Genomic DNA, 24,080 nt, shown 5'->3' on the forward strand with positions numbered 1-24,080 from the left:
TTTTTAAAGATTTTATTTATTTATTTGACAGAGAGAGATCACAAGTAGGCAGAGAGGCAGGCAGAGAGAGAGAGGAGGAAGCAGGCTCCCTGCTGAGCAGAGAGCCCGATGCGGGACTCGATCCCAGGACCCTGAGATCATGACCTGAGCCGAAGGCAGCAGCTTAACCCACTGAGCCACCCAGGCGCCCCTTGCCCTTCCTTTCTTACACAGACACACACACACACACACACACACACACACACACTCCCACACCACTGCCATCATATGATGAAGCTCTATCCTACTTCCTGGACAAGCATTATTTCTTCCATTTTTTAAAAAAATCAAATGTAAAGGGTCAATTCACCATCCTCTTGCTTTTTCTTTTTAAAAAACTTTTTGTTTTTGTTTCTGTTGTTTCCTCTGACGTGGAACATGAAATCAGCAGGATGACTGCATGTTACTGGGTTCTGCTGAGGATTACGACTAGCCTCGCCACACTTGATTTGATTCTTCACACTTCAGGGCCTTCTGTGTCATCTCTGGTCACTAAGGAGAGCTGAATACTCTTGTCTCAGAGGTTCTGGAGGGGTCTGCCAAGCTCCATGCTCAGACCTCTTTTCAATTCCATCTTCATTCATTCCAGGTGATTCCATCAAGTCTCATATATTGAAACACCACCTACAAGCCTGTGACTCCCAAATTTAGATCTCCAGATGGGTCACTTCTTCCTGATTTACAGACCACTATATCCATGTGCTCACTCAATGGATAGAAGTCAAGAAACAGTCTCCACGGTTTTTCCCTCCAACCTGCTCCTCCCACGGGCAGCTCCATCCTTCTAGTTGTTTAGGCCAAACACCTGGTCCACTCCTGATTTCATCCTTTCTATCACTCCCCAGATCTAATTCACCAGCAAGTCCTGCTGGCTCTATCTTCAGAACAGACCCAGAATGCAACAACCACCCCCTCATCCATGTCCCCCTTGGACCAATCTGCCATCATCTTCAATCTAGAGTCTTCCATCAGCCTCCGGAACTGGTCTCTCTCTCTCCCTGCTACTGTCCCCCAACAACTGACTTTCAACTCAGCAGCCGAAGTGAATTTTCTAATATATAAGTCAGATTCTATCACTCCTCTGCTTGAAACTGTTTCTGGTTCCCCATCTCACTTCTGGACTCTGCCCTCCTGTGTCCACTCTTCCACATTATTACATCCCCCCTCTTTGTGATTCCTCGGACTCACAGAGCATCCTCTAGCTTTAGGGCTTTGCATTTTTTACTCTCTGCACTTAGAACACTCTTCTCCCTGACACAAACCTGCTCTGATGCAGAGCTTCCGGCCTTTGCTCTCCTGCTTCCGGCCTCTGCTGTCTGTCCACTTAGCACCAACGCCCTCCCTGAGCATCCCCAGCACTGCCTCTGCCCCTTCCCTGCTAGAACACGCATCACCTTCTGACATGTTATTCATCTTATGGTTTTTGCTTGCTTATTGTTTGTCTTGCCCACGAGTCGTAACCTACCCGAAGGCAAGGTTTTGTTTTTAACAAGCTTTAGTCCACAATGTATCCTTCAATGGCTCGGACAGTGCCTGGCATGTGATGAGCACTCAGAAATATTTACTGAATGAATAAATGAGGACCACAAGTTTCTCACCTATTTCAGGACGTGGATTAGCCTGACTTCTAAGCCATAGACGAACTGAGATTTGTGATGCTTGTTAGTGATGGATGCATTTCCAAGGGAAAAAAAATCTCTCATTAAAGAGTTTTGAAACCATGAGCTTATTATACTTCTGTGGAAGATTGACGTAACTGGAATGTGTTGCCTTCTATATGTAATATAGATACAGATATTAAGGCTTTTTCCATTGTCATGACCAGCATCTAGCCTGTCCTCATTCTATACATACATTGGAATATACTGAATAAAGAGCTTGTATTCCCACTTTTTAAGCAGGGGATGAATAAATGAAGCAGGAGCTGGGGGTATCAGGATTAGAGATCGTCCACAGAACAGACAATTGCCCCAATTGACAGCCAAGAGGGTTAAGTGAGGATCTATTCTCTCTTTGTTCCTGAAAAGAATTTTCTAGACCAAGCTGCAGCTAGAAAGTTAAAGGTGGAGGGAAGGACTAGCACAATTTTTTCACAGTTTTTTAAATAAAATAATTAGACTCAGAGGAAAAGAAATTAGAAGAAAGTTGGAGATGGAGAATTAAAAAGAAATAATTATCTGAATGCAGAGCAAAATGAAGGAAGGAAGGAGACAGCCTTCAGTAATAATAAGGTATGCATTGAGTAGAGAGCTTTTATTCCTACTTTTCAAGTAGAAGATGACTAAATGAAGCAGGAGCAGGGGGTGGCAGCGTGTCAGGGATGTTGGTAGTTAGAGAAATGTGGTCAAAAGTTTAGATAAAAGTATGATGGTAGATTAAGGAGTATCTCCCAACTTTCCTTTACCCAGTTGTGGCTTCCAAAGAAATGCTAGGCAGAAGCCATCAACACAGCCCATTTGACTGCTGGATAAGTCATTGTGCATTAGGTCTTGAGAAGTTACGGCCACCCAAGGCTGATTTGGCTGCTGGTTTAAAAGATGCGAGGGAAGAGGATAGCTCAACAGCCTCAATGCTTTCCACTTTTCAGTGTGGACAAGTAAAGTTGGGTTTTGAGAAGGTGATCTCTTGAGACACCCAACCCAAAAACCACAAGGGAAGCTGGCTATAGAATTCCCCATCTGAATAGCCGTCACAAAACCAGAAAAGCAACATTCAGGCTAAAATTAACAACACAAGAAACAACGTGTTGGCGAGGATGCGGAGAAAGGGGAACCCTCTTGCACTGTTGATGGGAATGCAAACTGGTGTAGCCAGTCTGGAGAGCAAAATGGAGGTTCCTAAAACTTAAAAATAGAACTACCCTACGATCCAGCAATTGTGCTACTAGGTATTTACCCAAAGGATACAAAATTGCAGATTCAAAGGATGCAGATGCTCCTAGATGTTTATAGCAGCATTATCTACAATAGCCAAACTATGGAGAGAGCCCAAATGTCTATTGACTAATGAATGAATAAAGATGATGTGGTCTGTGTGTGTGTGTGTGTGTGTATCACTCAGCCATCAAAAAGAATGAAATCTTGCCATTTGCAATGACATGGAGCTAGAGTATATTTGCTAAGTGAAATAAATCATAGAAAGACAAATACCATATGATCTCTCATACGTGGAATTTTAGAAAGAAAAGAGATGAACTTATGGAAAGGGGGAAAAGACGAAAGGGAGAGAGGAAAACAAATTGTAAGAGACTCTTAAGGATGGAGAACAAACTGAGGGTTGATGGAGGGAGGTGGGTGGAGGATGAGCCAGGTGGGTGATGGACATTAAGAAGGGCACTTGTAATGAGCACTGGGTGTTGTATGTAAGTTATAAATCACTGAATTATACTTCATAAACCAATGTTGCCCTATCTGTTAACTAAAATTTAAATTAAAAAATAAAAGCAACTTTCAAAAGATACTTTTTAAAGGATATTTTTAATATGTATTTAAAATATGTATTTCTACAACTGTAATTGTCTTTTTTCTCTATGTTGCTTGCCTGATTATTTTAATTTATAAAGTTAATTTATACTCTTTCTCAACCCACAAGGACTCAAAAACAATTCAGGAAAAAAAATGTATAGCATAAAAATGTTTTTTAAATTAAAAAAATCAGGACCAGGGGAAATAATAAACTAGAACTGAAAGTCTAGTCTGAAGGGAAGTAAAATATGTTCATCACAGTGTTCTAAAAAGTTCTCAAAGTTAAGCAGTAAACTCAGCTTTCTGTTAACCGAGCAGTCAAAGCGAAAAGAGAAACAGAACCAGTTACATGATTCTCATGTCCACACAGAGAAAATATTTCAGTTCCTTAGGGGAAGTAAACGATTTCCTGGAATTCAGATCTGCAAGAATTTCCTCCCATGGGGCATCATATAGGAGATCATGAGTACTACGTAAAGGAGAACATCTAAAACCACGCCCCTACCGTAGGCTTCCTACAGCTGTCCTTGGTAAATGTAGGAAAATCAAGAACATACACTTCAGTTAAAACCATTCTCTCAGAAATGAAGACAATATAAACCAGTAGGAACGAGCATATACCTTCCTTGCAGTTCAGTTTAATCTAAGAAGCCAACTGTGACTATCTTGAGGGAATGAATGTACCTAATCCCTCAGTTTTTTTTCATACGCCACATCTACCAAAACTAAATGTAGAACTCAACACAGAGAAAATTTACTAGACGTTTTGGTTCTTCTTTGTCTTTGTAATTTTCATCTTTAAAAAATACATTTCTATTGCAGTGAAATATAGAATGTATGCCTTTTTTTTAAAAAGTTATTTATTTATTTATTTGACAGATAAGAGATCACAAGTAGGCAGAAAGTCAGGCAGAGAGAGAAGAAGGGAAGCAGGCTCCCTGCTGAGCAGAGAACCTGATGCAGGGCTTGATCCCAGGACCCTGGGATCACGGCCTGAGCTGAAGGCAGAGGCTTTAACCCACTGAGCCACCCAGGTACCCCTCCTTTATTTATTTATTTTTTTAAGTTAAATTTTTAAGTGCTCAGAACAGTGCCTGGCAAGTAAGTGCTAAAAAAATATTCATTTAAAAAGGTGAGGGGGAAGCCTTTCATGTCACTTGAGGAGTGGGGGAAGTGGCTGTATAAATTAATTATACATAAATAAAATGAGCTGATTGAGGTTTTATACCTCTCTGTATCCTCCACCAATTATCATGATTTTTCCGAAAGCAGCCCAGACTTAGGGCAAGCCCTTGACTGTTTTAATGTGGGAATGTGACAAAAAATCTGGTGGAGGGGGATTACTACAATTTCACGTAGAGGAGAATTTGAAATATCAGAGCCTTTTAAAATATCTTCTCCGGATGGAACAGCTGGACCTTCAGAGTCCATTACAACCTAACCAGCCCTTCCTTTCAACCCACTTCCGCATTTTAAGTCTCTGTTCATGGAATGCGTCTAATTTGTTCTTTGGTACATTGTGGGCATTCAGTAATGCTCTACGGTAACAATGAAAAAAATGCTAAAGAGTTTCATTATCACATTTACTTGTGACCCTGTTTCCTTTTCCTTAATCTTGCAAAGTGATTTTAAAATGCAAGCAAACATTAAGAGAAATTGAATATATTCTGGAGGCATGCATAAAGTGGGTTTTCTACATTTGTAAGAACAAATAATCCACACGTATATTTAAACCATTTTTCCCAATAATAACAAACGTTCAATAATATGACTGGGACATAACTGAAAGTGGTGGAGGTCTACCAGGAAGATTATGGAAATCGGACAATGAAAACCTGGGACAAAAATCAGACAAAACCTCGTCTCTTACTGCTACAATTATTCTTTGCCTCTTGTCTTCTGTGTGTAACACCCATGTAAGGCTTCCTACGAAATACTTCACAAAGTAAAACAACTAGTATTGAATACAAAGAGTCTATGTGTTTATCCAAATCAAGGTTCAAGAATCAGGTAATTTTTTTTTTTTTTTTTTTTTGCTTGAATTTCCTATTTCAGATGTCTGTTTCTCCCATGATGGAGAATCAGGGATTCATCTTTAAAAAAAAAAAAAAAAAATAGACGAATACATGCAAATGGATAAAACACTGTTTTAGGGCGACATTCGTACCAATCTGCAGTGCCGTCGAAGGTTCCACACAGAAGATTCTCATGGGGGTTAGGGGAGGCACCTGACAAGGTGTCCATTCAAGCCAACCTACCCGCTTGCTGCTCTCCTCCTCCTGAGCCTTCCTGAACTCATGTTCTAGGGAGCAGTCCAGCTCATTGAAGAGCCCCACTTCCTCGCAGTTCTTCAGGAACCTTGTTGGAGTCGGAGTCTGATCTGAAAACAGAGATCAAGTGGTCATACATGGGTTCTTTTCCTCAAAAGCCAGGAGCAAGCATGAGCTCAATTGACAAACCCCCTCCCCTCACCCTAATAAAGATGCCAGCTCATCATCTTTAATTTTCTACCCTTTTAAATAAGATGGCAATAGGGAAGAAAATAAAACCACAAATCTCATAGGAGGAATACAACGTGTAGCATGCTGCATATGTGAGGGTTTTCCAAACTGCCAGACAACCGCCAGGGAGCCCACCATCAACTTTCTGGGGTTCCTATCACTTGAACACGTGTCACAATGTGTGGAATGACTTCTTTTTCCAAAAATGAAAAAAAACATGATTTAGCAAAAATCAGGCCAAAAAAATCTGCTGGGCCAATGTCAAGCTTGACTTTAGGGAGCTGGGAGTTAAAAAATAAATAAAAAAGGTTTTGTAAATGTTTATATCAAAACAAAAAGAAACAAACAAGCACATTAATTCCTTTCTCTTAATGAAAATGGAAAATACAGCAATTCTCTCTCTCATTTTGAAAGTCACAGAGGATGATGAAAGTTTCCAAGTCAAACACATTCAGCTTTCATCCATTAAAAATATAATTATTAATTTCATTTTCCTTTGCTATAGCCAAAGGAATGTTCTGAGAAAACTCTTTAAAAGGAATAGAATTTCTTTCATATTCTTGACTATCTAGCCAGCCTACTACTTAGGAGAGTGGAGAATCTGAAGCTGCTATTGGTGGCTTAATTTTTTTTTAGTTTTTTAATTTTTTTATAAACATATAATGTATTATTAGTCCCAGGGGGGTGACTTAATATTTATGTGGCTTTTGACACATAAATATTGCAGTTTACACAGTGGTTTCACACACATTCTCTATAATCTAGATCTCACAAGATACTGTCAGGTAAATGGGGTAGAATTACACCTTTGTAATCACTAAGGATGGTTATCTCTCCTGAATAACACTGTATGCTGTCCTTGTCTCAGAAACAGCAGATGGCCATGCCAATCATTTTGCAAATGAGGAAAATGGAAGTCCTGTGTGATTCAGGGTCTCATTCAAGATCTTCCAGGTAAATGTGATGACACCAGGATTATAACCAAAGCCCTGGCACCATTTCCAATAGGCACATGTATTATTCCCACCTAAGGCAACAGCACACACAGTGAGACTGATGATGGCACTTGTCCACCTAAAGCCATACTCAGTCGCCAAATCTCTTTCTTCATAGTTCTTGAACACATCACTACCAGGCAACTGAAGAGGGTTGAAACAAATGTGCCATTTCTACATGCTCTTTATACAGTCCCATATGATGAGGAACTAGAATCATATTTACTTTCCTAATTCATACAGAGAGCAGTTAATCCCAGTAAATTACCCATTGAGATTCAAAGAAATAGCTTAATATTCATGAAGCTCAAAATAGCTTGATAGCTCCTATAGTCAGCCCTTCTAACGTAAGGTCTTCTGATTCCCTGCAGCTTTTCTACCTGTTAAGTGCCCAGCTGGTTGACTTGAATTTCAAAGCAGCAAAAATCCCCTTCTGCATTCTTTCCCATTCTTAGCCCGAATTCCAGATACTGAGCTCTCTTCCTCAATATACAGAGAGCCTACCACAGATGGTCATAAATCAGACATCACAGATAAAAGCCATGCAAAAGTTGGGTTTGGTTGAAAAGGGTTTTTTAGCACATTAATTTATTAAGATTCACACATATATACCTATGCCCCTATATATATATATATATATAATACATATATGTATTTATACACATATGCATATATATAGTGTGTTATGTGCTTATAAAAGATAAAGTTAGTATTTACAAGCATTTTGCAGTTTACAAACATTTTCACCCAGCCTGTCTAGAGTCTAGATCTCACAAAGTCTGAAGAGGTAAGTAGGCACATATTATTTTAGAAATAGAGAGATAAGTACCTTGCACAAGGTCACAGTTCATAAACATTTTATCACTGTTAAGTCCTCTTTCACTTTCAGACATAACCCCTTCTCAATCTAAATCCTGTGCTTTGCCCAGACTCTCCCCTGGATCTGAAGGAAAAGACAGTGCTGACAACCCAGAAATCTAGACTTGAAAACTGCGTGATTTGGGGGAAATTACCTACTTTCTCTGGACCTCATATTCCTCATCTTTCAAATACAATTCTAAAGTTACATGTTTCTATGAATCCTAAAATCACCACCGTGATGGGTTCTCTTCAAAAATCACTGTATGTAGGTCAAGGGGAGAGGCGTGGGCAGCTAGGTGAGCCTGTTGGTGGGTATTAAGGAGGGCACGTATCGCATGGAGCACTGGGTGTGGTGTACAAACAATACACCACAAATTTCCAAGAGTGGAAATAAAGGGATATGTCTGCATTTGTGTGTGTATATGTGTATATGTATGTATTCTTCCATTGAGTGGGTGCTTATTCTATGTCAGGCATAATACTAAGTGCTGTGTATGATCCATCATCTCATTAATTTTCATACCAACCACATTTGGTAAGAAATCTTCTTACCCACTTTACTTAGAAGGAAACTAAAACTCTCCCTAGGCCCCATTTAGAAACTGAGTCACATAACTGTATTGATAATTGGCAATCCTAACCCTCCCTGGCTCTTTTAAAATATCTTGGAATCGTTTGTACCCCTCTATAATAGAAGCATGTTACAATCCTACAGACCTTCTACTATCTCGCAGGTCATTTTGTGAGTAAAAAACCCGAGAAAACAACCCAGGACAGAACTGCCATGTTAGACCATTGGTCATCAGTAGGGATTTAGTTTGCTGGGTTTTAATTTTTCTTCTGTTCCTCTATATTTCTCTATTGGAGATTTACTGGTTGAGGGCCATGATTCCAGGTAGAGAGAACAGTCATCCAGGTAGAGAGAACTCTGAGATGAGTTCATGAGATGGGCCATCAGATTGAATTCAGACTGATGTTTGGAGGGCAAGCCCTAGGGAAGTTGAGAAATGTCTTCTGTCTTCTCTCAGCAAAATTATCCCTTCAGCAACAGGAGCCATGGGCCCTAAAGAGAGTTGGTTCCCTCCTATCCCTAGAGCAGAAGACCCAGATGGGGGCCACAGCTTTGTTACTAAATGCAACTTTCTTTGCTGTGTGATATAACAAGGGGATAGCAAAACATATCTATATCCACATTTGGAAGAGATAAGGCACACTGTTCTTAATTTTTAATTCATTTTCTTCTTGTGAATGAGCTATTCTTTCCAGTTACAACAGGAACCAGAAAATGGAGCTTAACTTTTATTTTAACATTTATAGAATTAATACAAGGTCTCTAGCTGTCTTTGATCCCACATGGTACCAGTTCCAAGTAAGCCAGGAAATGAGCCAATCTTCAAAAAGGGGACAGTTAAATCTATCAGCAGCTTAAATAAAAGAGTCAGTTTCTCAGCCACACGGATGTTTTGTCAAATAAATATTCCAGCTGAAATTAGACCTGATGTAGGTGAGTAATATCCATGGCCATAAATTAAAATTCTGATAAACCTCACCTTCTTTAGAACCAAGGGCAAGCACCAGCCATAGCCACAGCCATTTCTGTATGGTGAGTAACAGGGGCTGGTGCTCCGCTGGTGGATAATATCTACGGTGTGTTCAGTAAACAGGCCCCATCCAAGGCCTTACAGGAACTGGCTGCCGTGGGAACTCAGAGCCCAGATGCTCGTTGGAGGACTTCTCACCTTTCTTTCAGTATTTCCACTTGTGTGAGGACCAACTGAATGCGAGAAACAAAGAACCCCAAATCTCAAGCTAAACTCAACGTTTGTAACTTTTGAGTTTAGGCTTTACTTAAGTTGAAAGTACTTTGTTGCTATTACCTTTGCAAATCCAAATTGGCCCTGCAAAAAAAAAAAAAAAAAAAAAAACCTGCAGGCTGCTTTCTCGCGGGGAGATTGCAAAGAGCACAGCTGCTTCTCAGGTCACCCAGACAGCTGGGACCCGTGCAAGTAAGGCAGCTTAGCCACTTTTACCTGTCTTATATGTCCTCAGAATTCTTTTACCACTCGGACAAGATTGGCAGCAAAAGGGATTTTTTAAAAATCCCTTGCAAATGTCATATTTCAATATCTGTCTCCCTTCCTGGAATAGTGAGTCTGTACCTCAAAAAAGGAGCACCTTTTCACAGACTGCTGCCTCTGTAAATAGCTAGGTAGAGGATTCCTGCCATGCAGAGACCCCACTTGTGTATTTACCTGAAAGAGTGCCACAAGCTTGACATGATGATTTGGAAATTCACCCACCTGCTACACAACAGGAAATCCCGCACCCCGCTACCTCTGGGAAGGACAACACATATGTGGCTATAGCTATTAGAGGGGGGAAAAAAAACTCACTAACTTTTCTAATCAGTCCCTAGTCTGCCTAGTGTCAAGTGCTTCAGCCCCAGCAAGTCTGATTATTCCAAAGTCTAAATGACAAGCACAAAGCTAAAGCCTGAAACCTGATTCTTCTTTTAAAAAGTGTTTAGTCTGCTCTACATTTAATAATAGGTTGCTACCTTATTTCGTTTCAGAGCTGCACTTGAGTTACATGTTTGTCTATGTTTCATTTTCTTCAATGATAAAAAGACAAGGCAACAAGTCATCAATTTAAAAAAAAAAAAGTAAAAGTAGAGTTCTCATAATATACCAGAGAAGAAGAATGCAAACTTCTGAAGCAGAATTTTCTTTCCCATTGATCTAATATTCTCAATGGTATCACTAAAGGGCTATGCTAGGTAATTTTACATCATTTTGTGTTAAATTGACAGTGACTGGGAATGTTATAAAAGCCCTACTAATTCATACCAGTTATAAGAAAGATCAGTTTGGATTGGTGACCATTCTAATTATAGGGTATTTTTTTTAAAGGTATTGCATTTTTATTATTTGCATGACTCAGATTCAAACAACAAAATGCAGCTTAATGGAACTCCTCAAGAATGCTGCTCAAACCAAGAGAGAAAAGCATTGGGATTAGCATATCTATTTTAGTTTAGAGTTGGGCTTCTCAGAAAAGGCATTTTTCTCAGGCAGTTCTAATATTCTTTCTAGAGTTACATTTATCCTGTGAATTTTTCAGCAAATGCCTTTTTTAAAATTTCCTTAGTTCCTATCCCTGTGTGAATTTTAATAAAGTCCTAATCAGGAAAGTCTACATTAAGTGAATTTTAAAATATACCCTCCTTTATAAGGGGCACAATCACTAACTGATAGAATTCCATGGAATTGTAGATAGGCTCCTTTACAATAAATGTGCCTTTTACTGAGTGTGAATACACAAAGGAGCAACGGGGTCCTCTCCATAACACTGAGGTTACTATTTCCCTGCATCTATCCAAGAGGCAGTGCTTCCATGGCACAAACCAAGGCAACTCCGGGTTTTTAAACAATAGCTGTGGAATGTTTAAGGGTTGCCCATGGCTTGGGTGATCCAGGTCCCTGAGAGACGAGACACATTGGCAGAACTTTGGAATAGAATGCTGCGATCCACTTATGGTCAAGATGGAGAGCTGGCAGACTAGATGCCCTTAAGAGGGCCTTGAGTCAACTAGAAAATTCTCTGACAAGGGCATCTCCTATGACACATGGCTCCAAGAAAAGACAGACTGAGATTTAAATTAATCAGGTAAATAATCCACCCCTACTCACTGTCAGCCATGGTCTAGCCAGAGTGTTCCAACAACAATCAAAGCACAATTTTAACTGACGTTAGAGGAGCTGAGCCAGTAGAAAGGGTTATGAACACTGGGATCATGTCTCTGCAAGCTAGGTGAACAGAGGGGATCCAAGGTGAATCTCTTATCAAGCCCTGCCCTGGACTGTGGAAGCTAAAGCTTCAAATTTCCACTTACTCCCTAATTGCCTTTGTCAAAAAGGATTGCCTTCCAGATGGAATAGACTGAAAGCCAGGTTTTCCTATATGAAAAGGCCTCTGATCAAGGCCTCTGAGGTGTTCAGGTGAGTTGTTAAAAAAAATTCAGGTTTACTTGACCAGCTAGAAACATGAATGAGAAGCTAACTTCTATAGAAGCTAACTATAAATGCCCATTGCCACTTGTCACAATGGAGGGGAAAATCTGATTTAAAAACACACTCTTGGGACGCCTGGGTGGCTCAGTTGGTTAAGCAGCTGCCTTCGGCTCAGGTCATGATCCCAGCGTCCTGGGATCAAGTCCCACATCGGGCTCCTTGCTCCACAGGGAGCCTGCTTCTCCCTCTGACTCTGCCTGCCTTTCTGCCTGTGCTCGCTCTTGCTCTCTCTCTCTCTCTGACAAATAAATAAATAAAATCTTTAAAAATAAATAAATAAAATAAAATAAAATAGAAAATAAAAACACACTCTTTGGGGCTCCTGGGTGGCTCAGTCAGTTGCTTCTGTCTTTGGCTCAGATCATGTTCCCAAGGTCCTGGGATCAAGGCCCACACTGGGCTCCCTGTTCAGCAGAGGGAGCTGCCTGCCACTCCCCCTGCTTGTGTGCTCTCTTGCTCTTTCTCTCTGACAAATAGATAAAATATTTTAAAATAAATAAATAAATAAATAAATAAATAAATATAAAAACACACTCTTTGTTCCCCTATATGCTAATGTGTCAGTATAATCTCCTTCTGAAAACCTTTGACTATTTTTCCATTTGATGACTCTTGAAGAAATATGCCAGTAATAGAAGAGAAAACAGTTCATAAATGTATATCCAAACATAAATCTAACACTAAAACATGTTCTTAGTACATGGAGCCTACCAAATCTAGATGTACAATGAGAGAATTATACACAGACAGGAGCTTTGGACAAACTATTTATCCTCCCAATCTTGTATGCTCATATGAAAAGAGTGACCAGGATTAAATGACATAATGTATATAAAGCAGGAGGCACGATATAGGCATAAGATAAGGCAATAAATGGTAGCTACCATTATTATCATGCTGCCCTCTGGTGTGAGCCATTTCCACCACCCTCTGTTCCATAAAGATCTGAATAATTTCAATAGTGAGAAATCATGGTGTACCTTTGCCATCAATGGAAGAGGAGGTAAATATGGCCCCTGTGTGTGTGTGTGTGTGTGTGTGTGTGTGTGAGAGAGAGAGAGAGAAAGACAGAGACAGAGACAGAGAGATTTACTTATTTAGTCAGGATTCCAAAATGAATGTGGAGTGAGATATGTCACCTTTTCTCTGACTTCCTCTTTAAAATGCCCATGGATAGGGGCATCTCTGTGGCTCAGTTGGTTAAGTATCAAACTCAGTTTCAGCTCAGGTCATGATCTCAGGTTGTGAGATCAAGCCCTTTGTTGGGGGCTCTCTCTCCTTCTCCCTCTGCCCCTCCTTGCCCTCTCTCTCTCTGAAAAAATAAAAAATGATAAAACAATTAAAAAATAAAATGTCCACAGATTATTAAGTAGGTTTGTAGCAAACAGCCATGAGCAATGGCTCTGGGTTCTGAAATTATCTAATTTATCATGATCAGTCTCTTGGAAGACAAGTGTTCTACTCCACTGAACAACAATCTTGCTTTCTCCAGGGCGAGAATTAGGTTTAGATCCTGGAACTAGAGACATTCCCTAATTCTAGACTTAATCCAGGGACACAACTGGGTTCAGAGAAGAGCTATTTTATCATTTGTGATAGATGCTTGGAATGCTTGAGGATGCCTGTCTCTCTCACATCTCTTCTGTGTGTGAGCTACACCATGTCCGGTGGGATGGTGTCACCGCTTTCAGTCTTCATTCAGAAGATAGGGAGAAAGGTCACTTGAGCCCACCATGCTGAGCATCAGGTCTCTGTTGAAATGCTGCTAATGCGGAGAGGCCTCTCCTGACCTCCTTTAGCAGCTCACTTTGTCATGTTCATCTTCATCAGAGCACTTGTCACTAACTCATACATTCTTGTTTACTAATCTCAGGGGAGGGGTGTTATGAATGATCTCTCTGCCTCCCCACCTCTAGTAGAGTATAGTAAGTTCCATGGAAGAGAACTTGGTCATCTGTCTTGGTCAGTGCAGCAACCCCAGCACGGAGCACAACAGGATTTTTGCAGACACGTTCAGTGTTTGTTGAATGAATCAATAAGTGTAAATGAATGGGCAATCTCAGCCCCTCTTCCCACACCTTCCTGCCGCCTGCCCTCCTTTCCCTCCAAGCACACACCAGTTGCCTTCGGCACTAATTGGGCTGTGATGTCTGGTGTGATTCATTAGGTATTTGAAGGCATGGTTTCATGCATCCCCTTCTCAGGCTTCCTGGGTTTAACCTTTTGAGGAAAGGTGTGCAACACTCTTCACTTCCTTTTCATGAAGCAAAATTCATCATCTTCTAGATCACTATTTCCACCATACACCTCCACCACACAGAGGTACACACGCATATTCTTCTCATTTAGATTTTTTGCTTATTTTCTTGTCTGGCTATAAATAAAACTGCACTTTGATTCGCATTCTGGTTTTTGCCTGTACAGAACTTGGGAACTCTGTCAATAAGTGAGGTGGGAATTTCTGACAGGAAAAGATGTAGAAATTCCTGAATACCTAGCAATGATACCATTAAAATCGATCCAAATACCATACTGTTTCGCTCTAGTACAAAAATTTGATCATAATTTTCAAACCAAACAGATCTCTTGTCACATAATGGCTGATAATTTTGCAACCCATGTGTTAAAGTATATTGTCCTCAGTGGGTTCCCATTTCAAACTTGGCATCTAAAACCTCTGATATCACAACTGCCCTCACCGTGAAATGATTTTCAGTTGCAACAAGAACAGCTGAAGGGAAAGACTAAAGCCCATCATCGTATCAGGACTCCGGAAATGTACCACGAGGACCAAATAAGAATGGAAGGACCAAGGTAGAAGGGGCTAGAAGTCTTTGTCCTCAGAATCCACCATCACCACCCCATTCATGCCCCAACTATTGCTGTCCCTCTGGAATGAGGTTTTATGGTTACTCTCTATCCGAACGAGCTGACTCATCTTAATGAAACATTGTAACTGTCACTTTTACTACTCTGCCTTACAGCATGTCAAAGATCATTTACAATCGTTTTGAGTTGTAGATTGTACCTGGTCTAAATAAAGTGGACTTTATGGCAAAGCTAGGAAATTATTTCAGATCTTCATAACTCTTTGAACACTTACCTTCAAAAAGTCTGTGGCATCTTAATTATCTTGCTGACTGAAATATTTGCAATTAATGTAGGACAAAGTAATTTTCCAAAATACAAGTTAACCAGATATCCTGAAATTAGTAATGAACACTCCTACCATACTTCCTCTTCATAATATGTGCCAAATTCCAATTCATCCGAAATGAAATTTTGTGTAATTGAATATTGCTTGGGGAAAAAAAAAAAAAAAAGTGGCCTAAAAGGGACCTGAAGAATTTTGCCCTACTGATGCTTGCTGATTTCAGGTTTAATTTATATTATTTTTTATTGTTTCTGTTACTTTCTCTCAAGCTGTAGGAAATCCTTCATCCTTAAGATAGACCACAAAATAAGCTTAAAGTACATTCAGAAATAAAATTCTAAAAGACATTTCAGTAGATTTTGGAGCCTTTGATAAATTCAAACCTAAATAAATCAAGATATAAGACAAGTAAAACTTCAGTCACATTTGTAATCACAATCTAATATGCTAAAACTAACATGAGATTTGAGATACATACATCAAAGTCTTTCTTGGAAAAAAAAAAGTAACAAAGCAAAAATACCCAACAGCCTATTACAGTGTAGCGTGGACAACACTGGCCCATGACATAACATAGACCTCTGTCACCTAAATGCAAAGTAATGAGCTGCACTGGACAGCTGTTTCTGTTCCAGCAAGAAAATTCTATGACACTACAAGCATGGAAAGTGGACAGAAAGTTTAAAAATGTAGCACCTAATTTCACTTGGAGTAAGAAATGGCCTCATACTAGCTTCAACACAAACCATGAGAAAGCAGAAGAAAAATGCGCCATTATTTTATTCATGCTATTTTCCCTCATATTTATTTCTCCCTTCATTTTCTTATTCCAAGTTTGACATAATAAAAATTAGAGAGAATTTCCTCTCAATAATTTCCCAGCTGGCACTACAATTACTGGCAGCAATGTCTTTAAGCTAACAAAGATCTGGTTAAGAACAACTGAAAAGTTGCAAGAGCTTAATCAAAAGCCTGTTTATAGGCAGCACATAGAAGTGTTCACACATCCTTAATTCCTTTTTTTCAGACCTTTGGATGGGGCTCCTTACAGGGCCACCCCAGCCGTTTACCTGAAAGATACTGCCTGGTACTTACCACGAAGCAGTAATATCACCACGTAACCTAACACCCACCTCCCACTCTCCTCCCACCAAGAAGCCCATTTTTGGAATTCTATTTGGGAAAAATAAAAGGCAAACTTATACATTTAAATACTAGGAGCCGCGCACAGTCTACAACCCTCCTACTTGCATATATATCTGCTCCTTGTTGAACTATGAAGTTACACCACATTGTAAATGATAGAACAAACTCAATGATAAAACGGAAAGAATGGACCATTCTTCCTAACACTGCTGGGCTTTTATAATGCTTACAGAACTTTTTGAAGTTTCTGCATCTCTGTTTCTAGACTTAAGGGAAGATAAAACTATTTCTGAAGAGCTAACTAGTTCAATCCAAACAAACAGGCTGAGAGAGAGGTGGTGGGTGGCAGGGGAGGCAAGGGAAGAGGCTGCCTTTCAACTAGAGATTCTGCCAAACCACAACACATCTGCACCATTAACAAGTCACTGGAGGGACTGTGAAGACGTGTGGATGGCTCTGTCTCTAGAAGTATGAGATTGTGCATATCAGCTGCTGAAACCAGACAAGGCAGTCCCCGCTGAGCAAGTCAGGGGGCTAGGACTCCACATCAAGGACCCTCATCTTTGCCCTGTGTGGGCAGCTTGGGAAGGCTGCTCCATCACCCTAAGCCCCTTCTTCTCTATCAGTAAAATACGAGTTGTAATATTAACCTGCCTGACAACACTCTTACAGGATTTACTAATATTAGGGATAATAAAATAGTTGTAAAATTTAAGTGTCATAGAAATGCTAAATTATATGAGCCGGGCCTGCCAGGGCAGTCCGTTTCTCTTCTGATATCATTTAAAGCAAATTTACGGGTGTATTATCTCTTTCATGATGCCAAGGAGACAGTGGCTTTGTGAAATATTCCTAGCCTAAGAAGGGTAACAGGAAATGCTTCAACTACCCTGCCAGAGATTAGGAAACACTTTCACTTACCTTCTTGCACTAGATCTTCACAATGCGCCTGTGGAATAGACTGGGCAGACAAAATCATTCCCATTTTACAGAAAAAGGAACCGAGGCCCCAAATTGTTCACTAGCATGGCCCAAGGTCATTTAGGAAAGACCCCATGCTGGAGTTCAAGTTTCCCCACTCCTGGCTCTGTCCCGTTTTAATTCACTGCACCAGCCATCAAAATGGGAAGGAATGGTAATTGCTTGATGGATTGATTGTGATGCTGATTTATTTCTGCTCACAGCTGCTGAGCCCTTGCTTTGGTTCCCTACATTATCATTTTATTTAATCTCCCCCTTAGGAGGAAGGTACAGTTTCTTTAAAAAAAGTTTCACTGATCACCTCTGTTGCAAAAGAGAGAGTGTGTGCATGCTCCTTCTACTAGAGCCACATACCATTTTCCTTACAATTCTCATGCAAAATAGATCTTAGCCCATCCTCTAGTTTAGCTACAGTTCCACAGATACACTACATTGGGGTGTCCTCAAGAACAGCAAGCACACCAATCTTTGCATCTCCCGTGCTACTCGTAACAGCACAGTATGCATCATAGATGCTCAATGAAGATGTTCTGCTTGACTGATTACAGGTATGTGATTTTTAAAAAATACTTATATGGAGCCAACTTCCACAGTAATAAATATTTTACATTCCTGAAAATGAGAAATCACAGCTCTTTGGTTATTTGAGTGAACACCACATTAACTGATTACACTTCTGCTTACCATTATTTGAAGCCTCTGCTGTACCTTAGAAATATACGTCTTCAAGGCACAGAATATGCCAGTGGAAATCATGCTATCATAAGAACAAGTATCTCCCATGCGGCTGATGCCCTCACCCAGAGCCTTTTTTCCTGATGGCTCCTTACCTGATAACATATTGTCTGTTTTTATTGAGGGGAACTTCAAAGTCATTTCATGCTTGTGCCTATGAATCATCAGATGGTCCTCTGTTGGGAAGCGCTGTCAGACAAATAGAAAAAAAAAAGGGGGTGGGGGGGAGGGGAAAGGAGCCATTCAGTTTTAAAATATATATTTGCCATCACAGAGAAAAAGTTGTATTCAGCATTGCACATGTGACAGGCAAAACAAAAAATTAGTTCTGAAAAAGTGTGAAAGCATGCTAAGTTAAATGCCAAATTATTTTTTGCAAGCAAATGTGCTGAGATGTTCCTTTGAATTGTACCCAAATATATGTATCATTATTTCCTTTACAGTTTACCAGGGGCTTAAATAGGTTGCAGTAAAATCTGACTGAATAGTAATATGAAATAGGAGACCTTTGCCTGCCATCATCTCTGACTCCCCACACCTTCCCCAGGAATTCCTTGCATAGGCCTCTACTTCCTAAATAGTCTTTGAATATAATCAGCTGTGAAGACTCATCAGTCAACTAGGTATTTCCTTAGGAACTAGAGGTTTGCATCTGGGGAAGACTTTAAATTTGTGTTTAGTTAAAGAATAAGTAAGGAAAAGGTAATGAACAATGCTGAAAGTATTCAAATATTCTATACAATAGAACTATGCTATACCTTCGAAGAATAAGAGTGTTCGGATGAATGCTTATATATATTCACAAGAGAAATTAACGATGACATCATGACAAAGTAAATTCTCTCATTTTTACCTATATATGAGAAGAAAATATGTGCAAATAGAAAAATGAATTTAGACCTAAGTAGCACTGGAGTTTCGCAAGATTATTTGGAACTTTTGTCTCGTAGTTACTGTTCTACGTAACAGTATAAAATAGTATACTACAAAATAGTATGAAATAGTCTAAGCCATAATAAGTATGCTAGATGTTTTCTATAGATTAGCCAGAAGTAGGAAAAATGCATGAAGTAGGAAAAGAATTTTGATTCATGTCAGACATTAAGAATTACATGTCATGCTTAACTGTTTGACATAAACACCTACAAATATGCTTGTAACATTTGTATAGTATGTTCTGTTCATGAAGACCTTGCACACTGCACTCATTATGTGATCTTTTAGAAGTATACAGATGACTTATAGTCATATGACAAATAATTTTTAGTATTCTATACTCTGTACCATGTAGTAAGCCATTTTTAATTTTCGGAGAGTGATATTACAGTTGTTTAAAATGCAGCTCTCAGGGGCGCCTGGGTGGCTCAGCGGGTTGGGGCCTCTGCCTTCGGCTCAGGTCATGATCCCAGGGTCCTGGGATCCAGCCCCACATCGGGCTCTCTGCTCAGCAGGGAGCCTGCTTCCTCCTCCCTCTCTGCCTGCCTCTCTGCCTACTTGTGATCTCTGTCTGTCAAATAAATATATAAAATAAAATAAAATCTTTAAAAAAATAATTAAAAAAATAAAATGCAGCTCTCAAATGTTTTCAGTTGTCTGGCTTCTGGTCACATGGTAGGATTGGATTTTCTGACCCTTTTGTGGTTGAGTGGGGCCATGTAACTAGTTCTATCCATGGAGTCATGAATGGAAGTGACATGTCCCTCACATGTCAGCACCTAATTCCTGGTGCAAGACCCTCTCCCCTTTAACATGGCAATTCACAATATTAGAAATAGCGACTGCTCAATTATCCTAAAGCTTTGAAGATTTACGAAGAGCATCTCTGAATTCTAGATGATTAAGAAGAGGGTCCTGCCAAGTTACAATAGAAATGTATGCCTGGCAATTGAAATAAGACTTTGCTGTTTGAAGCCCCTGAAGCTTTGAGTTGATTTGTTACTGCAGCACATCCTAGCTTCCCCTCACTCAAGCTGGTGTGTTTTAATAACTGAACTTAATAGAGCATCTGCTTTACCAAGGTCAAATGAAAACACAACAAAAGACAATAAACTCTGCTGAACATTTCTGAATCTTTGACAATTTAGAAAGTCTCCCAGAGCTTCCCAGTTCCTCAGGATAGTCATTAGAAGTTTCAATTACCATTATATACTGTGGTAGAAATCTTCTCTGCAAATAGTACAGATTTGTGTTCATGTGAATGAGGGAATTCACTGGGCTAAATCCTCTGGAATATTCTGAAAGTAGTTTGGGGAATAAATATCACTTAGTTATTTGTCACATGTATCATATAAATTGGAGCATATAGAATCTGCAAAGCCTGGCAACTATGTCAAGTTCTAACTACATAGAAGTCTGCTTTATAAGGACATGGGGTTTTGCTGCAGCTTCATCTGTTCTCTTGCTCCCTTATCACACCTTATAATGACTACATCAAATATAAGACACTACCATGTGTGGTTTAGAGACAAGTTAAACTTCTTAGTCTTTCCATTAAAATCCATATTATAATTTTTATTGGGATATATATAATCAAGAAACAACATGGTAGTATCCTACATTTCGTATTTGTAAGCCACTTTTTGGTTCCATAAAATAATAGCCTAAAACAGAATATTAACCTGATTACTTACTAAATAACAATAATTTCCATAATATGTCATATTAACTATAAATACCTCCTCAAAGAGACAACACAGGACATCACAGGGCTTTTTTAATTTAGCAGGAAAAAAGCAGCAAATTTTATGTAACCAAGATGTCCAGTCTATTACAGATACACAGCTGAGAGAGACCCCTTGAACTCAAAGCATGTTCACGCCAAGGGCAAAGGAGTGGTGAAATTAACAATGGACTCTGTGCGCTCAGGAAGAGCAAGAGAGGCTTCTCTACTCCTGGAACAAAGCTGCATACAAAAAAACCTCCCTGGTATTGTAGACCATTCCTAATAGCACCGAGCTTCTTTCCATGAGGGAAAAGGGGGAAATATCCTTCCTTCATTGCCAAAGTAGCATAGGCACTGGTAACTCACATTTGCTCCCCCTTCCCAATCCCCAGCCATCATTTCTTCCCCATGCAGGACCCCAAGTTCTGGAAGGTCACTACAGTAAATGCCATGATTACAACAGCAGACTTAATTGTGATTTGCTAACACCCCACCAAGAGACCCTTGGAATCACTAGGCAATTGCTACATTTCCTCAATTCTAATGCATCTTCAAATTGAAAGATGCACACATTGTTTTAAAGAACTTGTCAAAAAAGAAACACTTTCATGTTAAAAAAAAAAAAATACACCAAGTTTTAGATGCAGCTTCGCAAGGGGTTGAGGAGAAAGGCTTGGAGTTTTTCCTTAAAACCAAGAAACTATGGAAATCCTCAATTCTCATTTTGTCCAACCAGTTCACTCACAGCCTTCTCAAGGAAATGACCTGTTCAATGACCTGAGTTCTAGGTCATTAGAAATGCACTCCTCAACCTTCACTACCGTCTCTACCTCAGAATTCGCATGTAACTTCATAGTGCTGCTTCCATTCCTTCCTGCCTCAGAGAAATAGCACCCCCTTCTCCCTCACGGGCTCTTGCACACCCTTGTCTTCTGGGGGTTTGTGCTTCGGTTGTGGATCTTCAATCCAGCATGCTCACTTCTCCTTCCCCTTGACTAAATCCCGCCCAGCTAGCCTTTCATTTTAAAAATGAAGGCTGCTTCCTTCCCAGACTACCATTATATCACTGTTTCTCATCATTCCCTAGTGCTCTTGAAAGAGTTCTCTATGCTGGCCACCTCCACTTCCTCACCACCCACTCACTCATTAATCCCTTCCAACCTGGCCCCCACCCGGACTCCTCTCTCATAGGTCACCCGCCAGGACCCAACTGCCAAACCCAACAGCTTCTGCTCAGCCTCTCACTGTCCCGGCTCTAGCAGCGTCTGACACCAGTGACCACATGTCTGTGGCATTATTTATTTATACCCTGCCTGATTCCATACAGGAGAAAAGACAGCTTACAGCAACACATAAAATGGAATGGGAGAGCATCAGCTAAAAATCAGGGGGCCCCCCAAACAAGAAGGGATCTTAAAAAAGCAAAACTAAAGTCAAAACGCAAAATCATCAGGCGGCAGTCATTCTCAACTGGGGGCCATTTAGCAATGCCAAGAGACATTTTTGGTTTTCACAGCTGGGAAGTGGCCACTGGGACCTAGAAGGTAGAGGTCAGGGATGCTGTCAAACATCCTGTGATGCACAGGAGAGCCCTTCACAACAAGGAATTATTCTGTCCCAAGAGTTACCAGTGCCAAGCTTGGGAATTTCTGCTACACGGCCCATATTACAGCAGCAGTAATAGTAACAATGGTGAACGTTAATTGAGCATTTATTATGTGTGGTCCTTACACAAAATTCGTGTAGTATCTCTTCTAATCCTTGCAATGATTCCACTTGATGGGAGCTTTTGGAGGCAAAGAGGTTTACTCTCTAGCACGGCATGCCAACTTCCCCTCTTAAAGTTTAGATAAATGGAAAAACTGTGGGTTCTAGAAAAGTTATAGGGGGCTTATTGTCCTCAAAGAGGAAAACAAAACAAAAAACAACTCAGCTCTGATGATGAGCTGTTTCACCAGTAATCCAGAGGCCCCGTATCAAGTGACTATTGTAAAAGCAGCATCCTCCCTCCCCTTTCTGAAATAACAGTCCTGAACATCTGGTGGGCAGGAGGTGTCTGGCTGACTTCCAAGGGAAAAGTTAAGGATGGAAATGGCTAATGCTGATGTATTTCAGGGGCTGTGAGGGAAGCAGTTCAAACTATTCAAAGTAGAAAATAGTAATAATGAGGAGAAAGATGGTGATGAAGATGATGGCGGCGGTGGTGGTGGTGATGGTAGAGAGGGAGTTCTCACAATATCTTAGTGAAGAAACAAAGCCTACATTAGGCGAGATTGCCAAGTGAGAGCTGTTTCCCTGTCAAAAGGCAGCTACATCCCTGGCAGAACAGACCAAAGGATCCCCACACTCACCTGAGAGCAGCCCGGGGCACTGCAGACGAATGGCCTCTCCTGCTCTAAATTCATCTTGGATTCCTCATAAATCTGTAGGGACAGGGGGAGAGGGAGGAAGGAAAACAGAAATCCATGAATATCCCCTGCTTCTACCTAAGAAACTTGAGAAAGGCAATTGCTCGGAGCCCCTTTCTATGCCAATCCCCAAATTAGACAAGATAAACATGAACGCAAGCCTGAGTCCCGCCTTGCTGAAGTTCGCCAGGCTTTCTGCCGTCTGCGCTCCTATTGTTTGCCTGAGTGTAGATTTATTGTACTTTGAAGAAAAATGCCATGGGGCTGTTGCAGCAGAAATTCTGCCTCTGGAAAACCACCTGGACTGTGTTATTACCCGTAAGACTGCACCTGAGCAAGAAGATTCCAAAGCAAAGCTCACACCTGTCCTTTGGAGCTGGCTACTTAGAAAAGCAAGGGAGGGGACAATAAACAGGGTTAGCACCAATGTGGTGACCAACCTGAGCAGCGGTCCAATAATTCAGCCACGATCACCCTGCCAGTCTTCGGATGTGGGAGAAACCTTATGTTATAGTCTCTGTCCCATGTTACATTCCAGTGTGCTCCCTTCTTATGTAGGGAGTAGGCTCTAAGGTAAGTTTATTGGGCAAAAATTGAGCGTCATCAAAATTACCTTTACAAGTCTTCCCTAAAACTGACATAAGTACATACACACAGTTTCATGGTCACTAACCTACAGTAACATAAAACAATGCTTTTTGACAAAACAAAGGCGTTCATTATAGGAACATCCTCAAATGACTCCAGAGATGTTCACAGGTTTTTGTGGCTTTTTTACACAAAAACATTTTTTAAACATCAGAAAATACTATGGAAATTTAAGTTTCACAATCTAAACCATTTTCTAAATCTTACTTTTTGCTAATTTTAGAGTTGAGTTTAAATAAGCTACATGGGCTGCTGATGGGACATGGCTCTATCAGGGGACTAAAAACTATTGCTTTATCTCTGAAGCACAGGAAGGATATTGCTTCCTTAAAATGATGTCTGTAGGTGATACCAAAGGAATCACAAGTCACCTTTACCCTGGAAAGAGGGAACCCTGCTTCTACTCCAGAAATAGC

At 40.3% G+C, this 24,080-nt stretch overlaps 1 protein-coding gene across 3 annotated transcripts in view; it reads right to left on the reverse strand.

Moving 5' to 3' along the window:
- The window catches only part of CREB5 (cAMP responsive element binding protein 5), a 402,562-nt gene that overhangs the window by 308,544 nt on the left and 69,938 nt on the right, over positions 1-24,080 (reverse strand). For all 3 annotated transcript variants that reach the window (XM_059396664.1, XM_059396663.1, XM_059396665.1), the window contains exons 2-4: positions 22,960-23,031; positions 18,042-18,135; positions 5,762-5,883 (exon numbers count right to left, since the gene is read on the reverse strand). In XM_059396664.1, the coding sequence (XP_059252647.1) occupies positions 5,762-5,883; positions 18,042-18,135; positions 22,960-23,013 (270 nt within the window). In that variant the 5' untranslated portion in view covers positions 23,014-23,031. The remainder of the gene's footprint in view (positions 1-5,761; positions 5,884-18,041; positions 18,136-22,959; positions 23,032-24,080) is intronic.

Source organism: Mustela nigripes, chromosome 4, assembly GCF_022355385.1.
Source record: "Mustela nigripes isolate SB6536 chromosome 4, MUSNIG.SB6536, whole genome shotgun sequence".
NCBI classification, from domain to species: Eukaryota; Metazoa; Chordata; class Mammalia; order Carnivora; family Mustelidae; genus Mustela; species Mustela nigripes.